At 56.3% G+C, this 8,738-nt stretch overlaps 1 protein-coding gene across 7 annotated transcripts; it reads right to left on the bottom strand.

Annotated features, from left to right (window-relative positions):
- Positions 1 to 254: 254 nt before the first annotated feature.
- NR4A2 (nuclear receptor subfamily 4 group A member 2) lies at positions 255 to 6,373 on the bottom strand. Of its 7 annotated transcripts, none has more exons than XM_075029100.1 (8): positions 5,916 to 6,370; positions 4,944 to 5,075; positions 3,816 to 4,681; positions 3,135 to 3,264; positions 2,950 to 3,038; positions 2,513 to 2,715; positions 1,912 to 2,090; positions 255 to 1,798 (listed from the first exon to the last, which is right to left on the bottom strand). In XM_075029100.1, exons 3-8 carry the CDS (start codon positions 4,677 to 4,679, stop codon positions 1,542 to 1,544), a joined length of 1,722 nt encoding a protein of 573 aa, XP_074885201.1. In that variant the 5' UTR covers positions 4,680 to 4,681; positions 4,944 to 5,075; positions 5,916 to 6,370; the 3' UTR covers positions 255 to 1,541. The 7 variants fall into 7 exon arrangements, with proteins under 7 accessions (XP_074885201.1, XP_074885200.1, XP_074885197.1 ...); XM_075029099.1 differs by having other exon boundaries at positions 2,875 to 3,038; positions 5,916 to 6,369; XM_075029096.1 differs by having other exon boundaries at positions 2,513 to 3,264; positions 3,816 to 4,142; positions 4,272 to 4,681; positions 5,916 to 6,373.
- Between the last annotated feature and the right edge of the window lie 2,365 nt (positions 6,374 to 8,738).

The following is an 8,738-nucleotide window of genomic DNA, read 5'->3' on the forward strand; positions in this document are numbered from 1 at the left end:
GAGCGGGGGTCTGGCTGCTGCCGAGGGAGATGCCGGGGGGGGGAAAAATGGGGGAAAGGACCAACCTTCGAGGCTCAGGTTCTCCTCCTCTTCCTCCCGCAGAGCCGGCGAGTCCTGCCGCAGCCGGTCCTGAAAGGGAACTGCCCCATCCATTCGCCTTTGCGGTTTATTACTACATTGTCAGAGGCTATTGTCCTTTACGGGCAATGGATGCTGGTGGTGGTGCTTCTCGCTTAGACAGAAAGAAGACGAAATTCTATTCGTTTACGTGTTTTATTGTTGTAAACATTAAAATTGTCTTTCTCAAAGAAAGAGTTATCAGGAGGAAAAAAAAAATAATAATCAGCGTTTCTAACTGTCATACACCATAGAAAAAAAGGCAGTGACTCGTCTCATGTGCCATACTGGAAATATACAAAGAAAAATACTACAGAATATGGCAATATTAAAAATATTACTCGAACGGAAAATAATATATTAACCGACAATTTTAGACATAAAAAAACGGAACAAAACAAACCAAAAATTCAAAGTGCTCAGTAATTTCCAGGGAGTTATGTATATTATAAGCACTCTGGAAACAGTCAAAAGCTGCTGCATGCAAGATTTGTTTAGCTTTAGACAACAAAATAATCAAGATATAAACTTCTTTTTTAATCAACATCAACAGTACATACAACACTTACAAACAAGGAATGTCGGACGGTGTTTACAAACACTATGTGTCCCTTTGGGGAGGATTTCGGGTTTTGTAATACTTGTGCCCACCTATTTTACAATTGAGAAAATGTTTGAAGCTTAGATAACTACCAGTCTTTATAAAAGCTAACAGACTACATAGTGTCTGAAATACTATTTATAGAATATAGACATTACTGAAATAGCAAGTGCCTATAACATTGTCACCCTAGAATCGTCATGCTTTCCTGGTATGGAGAGATTTATTTTTCTTTCTCTTTATTCTCCCTTTTTTTTTTTTTTGCAAACACGTTTAGCTTTTATTTTTCTTTTTTTTTTTTAGAATTGTTTTCCATATTTCTTCATAAATAGGCACAGAATAATTTTTAAAAAGCCAAACTGCATCTGATAAATTTACAAGCCTTTGCCTTCTTTAATGACATGCCACCCACGCAACATTTAGGTTTTGTATATATTACAGCTTTCTTTTACAGCAGAAAACTTTAGTCTTTAGCAGGGTGAGACTTGTGGGTCACCTTAACACTTTGTTTGCCACCGCATGAGTCTTAGCTGCGCACCCGGCGTTGCCAGATATGTTCATCTTTTTAATCAGAAGTCCTTAATAATAAATTCATTTATAAGCTGATAATAAAAAGTTTATACCATGGTATTTGTGTAGTCCATGATCTGCATCCATGATGCCCCAGAGCCAAATTGCCCACTCGCGTTCTGCCCGCAGGAGGTTAGCAACACTGTTTGGGGTGGGAAGCTGGCACCCAGAGGTGCTGCTTTGGGCCCAGACGAATTCCCCTTCAGACAGGTGAAGTTTCTCTTCAGTTCAGTGGAAGTGCACGGGAAGAGTCTTAAAAAGGTAAAGTGTCCAGAAAAAGTTTGTCGATTATTGCTGGCGGTGGCACCAAATCTTCCAGTTTCAGGTAGAAAATGCGTTGCAGCCCCTGCGTGCAAAGCGTGCGGAGTTCAGGGAGCTTCCCCAAGAGTTTGGACAAATAGTTGGGGCGATTCAGCCCCCCGTTATTAAAAGTCACATGATCTTTGAGACAATTTACAATCTTGTTTTGAAGTTCTTCCACCCTCTTGGGTTCTTTAAGCCCGTGCCTCTCTGCAAAAGAGAAGGGTGTGGGACGCGTTACAGGTCTGCCACGGAGAGGAAAGGCCGGTGGCAGGGAAAAGGAGCTGCCCGGTGGGGCCAAGCGGAAAAGAGGGGACACTGACCTGTGACCATAGCCAGGGCAGCGATGCAAGAGAAGGCAGAGATATCGATGTTCATGTTTTGCAAGTTGGAGGAAAATTCAACAATGGAATCGATCCACTCCCCAAAGCCGCGGACGCACTGCAACCGGTGCAGGACTACCCCATTGCAGAAGATAAGCTTGCCCTCCACCGGATTTGACCTGGAAGGAATGTGACAACCCCAAAACGAACAGAAGAATGAATGAGCGAGAAAGAAAAAATCGGATAGGAAGAGAAAGAGAAAGAGATAGAGAAAGAGAAGGGGAAAGAGAAGGGGAAAGACAAAAAGATGAAAAAGAGCAAGGGGGGGGAGAGAGAAGGAAAGGAAAATAAAAGAGAGAGAGTGAAAGAGAAGAAAGAAAAAGAGAGAAAGGGGAAGAAAGGTTGGCAAAAAAAAAAGGAAGAAAAAGAGGAGATGGGGGGAGAAAAGCTAAACAACTAATTACTCGAGGAGCAATAAATGAAGGATTTAAGAGGCACCTAATTACCGAGGAGTTAATAAAACGCAGACCAGCGGACCTTGAAAGGATGTGATTTCCCCGCCGCCCAGAAGTTCCCCCCCCCTCGGATTCCGGCCGCTTACCTGTACGCCAGCCGCAGCACGAACAGCTCCAGGAAGGCGGATTCGAAGAGCAGGTCCTGGTCCGTCTTAGGGAGATCGGTGAAGCCGGGGATCTTCTCTGCCCACCCTCGGATGATCTCCATGGAGCCCGTCAGGAGATCGTAGAACTGCTGGATGTGCTGGGTGTCGTCTCCGCTCAGCTGGTAGTCGGGGTTCGCCTGGAACTGGAAATTCACCGTAACGCGCACGTCCCGGGCTTCCCCGACGCCAGCTATTACCCGGCAAGGCTCTCCCCCCCCCCGCGCCCTCCGCCGGAGCCGGCGGCTCGGGGCAGCGGGGTCCCGGGGGCGGGGGGGGGGACGGCGGGCGCAGGTCCAGCTTACCCTGGAATAGTCCAGGCTGGTCATAGCCGGGTTGGAGTCGACATGGGCTCTCACCAGCGCACTGATCAGACTCACCGGGGGCGAGGGGGGAGAGGGCTCCTGGGGGCTCTTCGGTTTGGATGGCAAGCGACCCCTCCGGCCTTTGAGGCTGTCTGTGCGCACCACTGCAAGAGAGAGAGGCTGCTCAGCCGCCCCCCCCCCCGGCCCGGCCCGGGCCCGGCGGGGCGCAGGCGGGGGCCGGGGGGGCCCCCCGGACTCACCCTCCTTGACCATGCCGACGGCCAGGCACTTCTGGAAGCGGCAGTACTGGCAGCGGTTGCGGCGGCGTTTGTCCACCGGGCAGTTCTTGTTGGCCAGGCACACGTACTTGGCGTTCTTCTGCACCGTGCGCTGCGGGGGGGGCGGCGGGACGGGGGGCACCGGGACGGGACGGGACGGGACGGGAGGCGTCAGCGGCCGGGCTGCGGGACCCGCTCCCCGGCCGCCGCCATCCCCCCGACTCTTTATTTTCATTCTCCCCCCCACCCCGCCCGCCCCCCGCTTTTTTTTTTTTCTTTTTTCTTGCCTTTTTTTTTTTTTTTTCCCAGGGCATTTAACAGGAGAAAATTGATAGCGTTAACATTTGAGCTAACCTCGCGGCTCCTAGCTGTGTTTTATATGCCAAGAGGAGGGAAGGAGACGCTCGGTAAATACAAATCCGTGGGCATTCATATTATTTACATTCCTTGGAGACCTTCTCTATTTAAAATGATAAGATTATTCAATCAGGATGGTGAAATAAAGAGATCACTTAATTTTACCACGGGGAATTCTGTTCCACTTGGTTAGCTCAGACACAGTTCTCTGTCCTAACCAATTTCCATCTGAAGGGGAAAGCGGCTCCTCGCCCCCCCCCAGCCCCGGCGGGTGCCCCCCCGCCGCCCTGCCCGCCGCCCGCTCACCTTGAAGAAGCCCTTGCAGCCCTCGCAGGTGCGGACGCCGTAGTGCTGGCAGGCGGCGTTGTCCCCGCAGACGGCGCAGAGCCCCTCGTTGGAGGGGGAACCCCGCGAAGGGGGCGAGGGCACCTGGCTGTCCAGCAGCTGCGGAGCGTGGCCCAGCTGCAGCCCGGGGAAGGCCATGGAGGGCTGCTTGCGGATGGGGTTGGGGACGGCGAAGGCCTGCCCGTCCACGGCGTGGTGGGCCCCGGCCGGCTCGGGGTTCATGGGGACGTGGAGGGGCCCGTCGAAGCGCATCTGGCAGCTGGAGACGGGGGTGCCGGGGGGCGACTGCTTGAAGGAGAAGAGGGAGAGGCGGGAGACGGGCGTTTTGCGCTGCTCGATCATGTGCGTGGTGGCCACGTAGTTGGGGTGGAAGTTGTGCAGGGAGCCGGGGTCGTCCCACACGGGGCCGTGCTGCACCTGGAAGCCGGGCGTGGAGGGGGTCGGGGGCGACGAGGGCTTGTAGTACACGGAGCCTGAGTGGGACATCATCTCCTCGGACTGGGGGGGGAGGTGGCTGTGCTGCTGGTAGCCGTGCATCTGAATGTCTTCCACCTTAATGGAGGACTGCTGTCCGGAGAGGGGCATTTGGTACAAGCAAGGTGGCTTCACGTCGTAGCTTGTGTTGTAGTTGTCCATAAAGGTACTGAAGCTGGGGAGAGAAGTGGTGGCAGTGATTTCAGTGTTGGTGAGGTCCATGCTAAACTTGACAAACTCCGGAGTTAAGAAATCGGAGCTGTATTCTCCCGAAGAGTGGTAACTGTAGCTCTGGGAGGCCGGGCTGGCTCCTTGAGGCGAGGACCCATACTGAGCCTGAACACAGGGCATGGCTGGAAACGAAACAGGGTCATATAGACTCGGCCCGCAAAACCGCGCTCCCTCCGCCCGCCCCGCCCCTGCTCCGCGCCGGGCACCGGCCACCGCGCCGGGCATCGCGCCGGGCACCGCGCCGGGGACCGGCCACCGCGCCGGGCATCGCACCGGGCATCGCACCCGGCATCGCGCCGGGCACCGCGCCGGGCATCGCGCCGGGCACCGCGCCGGGCACCGCGCCGCGGGGACGGCGGAGCCGCAGGAACGAAGCGCACAAACCTTCAGCCGCGTTAGAGGCGTTTTCGGGGGAGCTGAAGGCGGACAGCGTCGGAGCTCAGCGGAGAGCAAAGTTTCCGCGGTTTCAGAACACGGAGGAGGAGGAGGAGGGCTCCAGCCTGCCCAGCGCGCCGGCTGAAAGACAGACAGACAGACAGAGCCGCTCTTCAAGCTGTCCCGGCACCGGCGGCGGAGCGGGGGGGGAGCGCCCGCCCCGGCGGAGCCCGCCCGCCGCCCCCGCGGGGGTGCGGGAGCGGTGCCGGGGCAGGGCCGGCTGGCCCGGGCTCTGCGGGGCACCCCCGAGAGCCCCCCGAGGAGCTGCGTTTCCCTTCGGTTTGGGGGGGGGGGGGGTTGGTTATTGGGTTTGGGTTTTTCTTTTTTTTTTCTCAGGGGGAAGAAAACTTTCCGCGGGCGGGCTGCCGCTCGGCTCGCGGGGAACCGAGCGCGTTCGCCCCCCGGTTTTCGGCCGGCAGGAGCCGGCGCCTTTCCCCGTCTCCGCCGGTAAGGCGGGAGCAAGCGCGTCTCCGGGGAGAGCCGGGCGAGGCCGGGGGGGGGGAGGTTTGCCCCCTCCCCGGAGCACCGTGAGCCGCCGCCCGAGCAGGGCGCGGGTGACAGCCAGCCCGGCGGGACCCTGGGAGCCGCAGCGCGGCCATTCAACCTGGCAGCGCCACGGGTGACAACGCGTCCACGGGCGGCGGGGACAGCTCCCCCCCCACCCAACACCCCTCCCCTCCCGCGGCTCATCCCGGGGCTGGAGAAACGGCCGGCCGCGCCGCGGCAGCCGGCTCCCACGCGCGTTCGGAGCGGGTGGAATGGGAGCGCCTGCCCCCCCCCCCACGCCTCGCGCGTGGAAGCCCGGGGAGGGCAGGGCGGGGGGGGGGGGTGGGTGGGTGGGTAGTGTGTGGGGGGGTTGTCGAGGGGGAGGAGGAGGGAGGCGGGCTGCGCGCGGGGCTGGCTGCACGCGTGGGCACTCACCGGAGAGCGGGGACCTGTGCGCGCATCCAAGTGCCGGGCGGCGGCGGCGGCGGCGGCGGGACACGTCGGGGAGAGTCGGCGGCAGCGTCTCGCCGGGCGAGCCGAGGCGGCCGGAGTGTCCCTTCCCCGCAATGTGCCTTTGTTTATGTGGGCTCCCTATTCCACAGCCAACGTGCACCTCGAGCCCCCCGCGCGTCACCGCGCGTCAGCGCCCGCCGGCCAATCAGCCCCACGGAGGAGAGAAGGGGAAGAAAAAAAAAAAAAAAAAAAAAAAAAAAAAAAAGGGGGAGGGGGCGGCTTTGCCCCGCCCCCCCCTTGGCCCAGCTCTCCCTTTGGTAAATTTCCGACGGTGACATCACGCCGCGGGGACACGCCCCTCAGGTGGGCGCCCCGCCCACGCGACGACGGCCACGGGCGCCCACGCCGCCCCTTCCACGCGCGGGGCGCGGGCGGGGCGCGGCCTCATTTGCATAAAGGGCGGTGTCACACACACCCACCCCCACCCACCCACCCTCCCCCCCCGCCCCACCCACCCTTCGGCGTCACCGTTGACGCAACCAGACGGCGCGCCAAAAATAGCGAGCGCCCCGACGGGAGCTCCCGGGGGCGGCGGGGAGCTCCCAGGCCCTCGGGGGCGCGGGTCCGCGCCCCCGAGGGCCGGAGAGCTCCCCGCCGCCCCTTTTTTTGGGGAAAACCCCTCCTTTTTGGACCACGAGCGGAGCCAAGAGCCATACGCCCACTCCCCGCCGCCTTTTATTCATCGCTGCCGTTTCTTACAAGCCGCACCGAACGCACCCCCCCTCCGTTTCCCACGCAGAATTTACGCGGGGTTCGGGTTTATTCATAATTTACCCCCCTCCCCAAAATGCCCGCACGCAACCCCTCTGATTAGCATCGTTAACAGCACACGTTTGGGTCAGCGTTGGGGGGGAGGACAGAAAGCAGAACCAGTTTCATATAATTAAGGACAGCGCACTTATTAATAAACCCATCGGGAATCTTAATTTCACGGGGCCAGCCGGCGTCGGCCGCGACGGCGCGCAGGGCTTCGGCGACGTCGCTGCTCCTGAAGGGGTTGAGGAGGGAGGGGAATGAACACTCGGCCTCCTCCACGGTGGGCTCCGGAAAGCGGCTCTGACGCCGACCCCGGATCTTCCCGCGGGACCCCCAGCTGCAGTCCGGCCTGCAAAAAAAGGCAGAAGTCACGTAACTGCACGTCCCTGCCCGCAGCAAGCCAAGGCAGCAGAGCGACGCGCGAGGTACGGCGCCTGTCTGCTGGCAGATGCTTTTTCTGCAAAGCTCGAGAGACCGGAGCATGTGAGAGAGAGTAAAGGCTGGGAACAGATCCTGCACATCCAACCCGGCAAGTACCGTTTTGTGCAGAAGGACAGAATAAAAGTCAGTGCACCCGACGCGGTGCAGCCTTAACCTAAGAAGCCAACGTTTCCGACACAAAATCCTTGCCTGACGTAAAAACCCTCTGAAGCACTTAAATAGGAATGGTTTATGTGGAAGTGTGATCGCTTCTTCCTAATACGTTTCTCTCGCTGTAAGCCAGTCATCATGCTCGCTTTGCAAATGCTTTTCCCTTTCAGCTTACACTGTAAAAACTCAAACACCCAAGACAAACTGCTTCCCACCGTCTGGCTCGCTCGCATCCAGAAGAGATCACTTCCACTTTGCGGTTACAGTCTCTTGCTCCTACAGAGTTACTGCTGAGGTTTATCCAACAGGAGAAGAGACGGTAAAGATTAGTGAAGAAATCACGGAAGGCTGTAAGATGCCTCTGATCTGCAAGGACGATTTAAAACAACGTTTCCCGGTATTGATGTGCTGCTCTGGTTTCGCCGCCGTGGTGCTCAGCCGAAGGGCGCTGGAGGAGCTCGGTGGGCCGCCTCGCGCCCACCCGTCCCTTCGGCCGCCGGGACTCCCGCCGCAGAGCTGTCGCGTCACGATCAGCATCGGTCGTACCACAAAGGTTCACCCAGGCTATAGTTTTAACATCACAGGAGAAACTTACTGCAAAGGCCCTTATAGGGATAAGTAATACATCTAATTACCATATCCTTAGAATAGATGTAATATAAATTTCATTACTCACTTAAAAGTTCTAAAGTTAACAGCATAAACTTGAAGTTGAGTAATTAAGTAATCCTTATATAGACACTTATTAAAGTATTTATACATATTATCTTAAATCTACATCTATCATTTTGCCAATTAAAATTAGGACTTTAATTGCAATTAAGTAATTTAATTGCCAATTGAACAGCAAAATTGCTAAGTGACTAATTTTAATGCCTATTTTAATTACCAATCATGACTGGGGAGGGAGCTAATCAAGCAGTATCAGAGTAATGATGTGAAAAAAAACGGAGAACAAACATTCAAGACTACATGCTTTTAAAAAAAGAACTCTAAATTAAATAAATGCAAACACAATTTTATACATGTGGTGAAATGCTGTATTTTGGTACCTAAATACACGAGCCCAAAGAACACATTTAATTAAAAAGAACCGCCGCTCTTCCCCCAAAGTGCTGATGACGAAGTGCCCCTTGTCCCTTGTTTCTGCATTAGCCTCCCTGGAAGAAGGTAACCCCAAAACCAGGCCCGGAAGGGACTTTTGTACAGTCACTAACTCAGCAGGCTGAGCGCCCTTAGAAAAGCAACCCTTAAAACCCAAAAGCTGATAAATTCAAGAAGATCCAAGCCCCCTCCAACACCAGACACAAGGGGCGGCACTGATGGGCCAGGGGCCCACCTGCACGGCGAGGTCCCCCTTAGAGAACAGTTCGCTGGTCACCGCAACAGCCCCCGCGC

Source organism: Buteo buteo, chromosome 5 (assembly GCF_964188355.1).
Source record: "Buteo buteo chromosome 5, bButBut1.hap1.1, whole genome shotgun sequence".
NCBI lineage: Eukaryota > Metazoa > Chordata > Aves > Accipitriformes > Accipitridae > Buteo > Buteo buteo.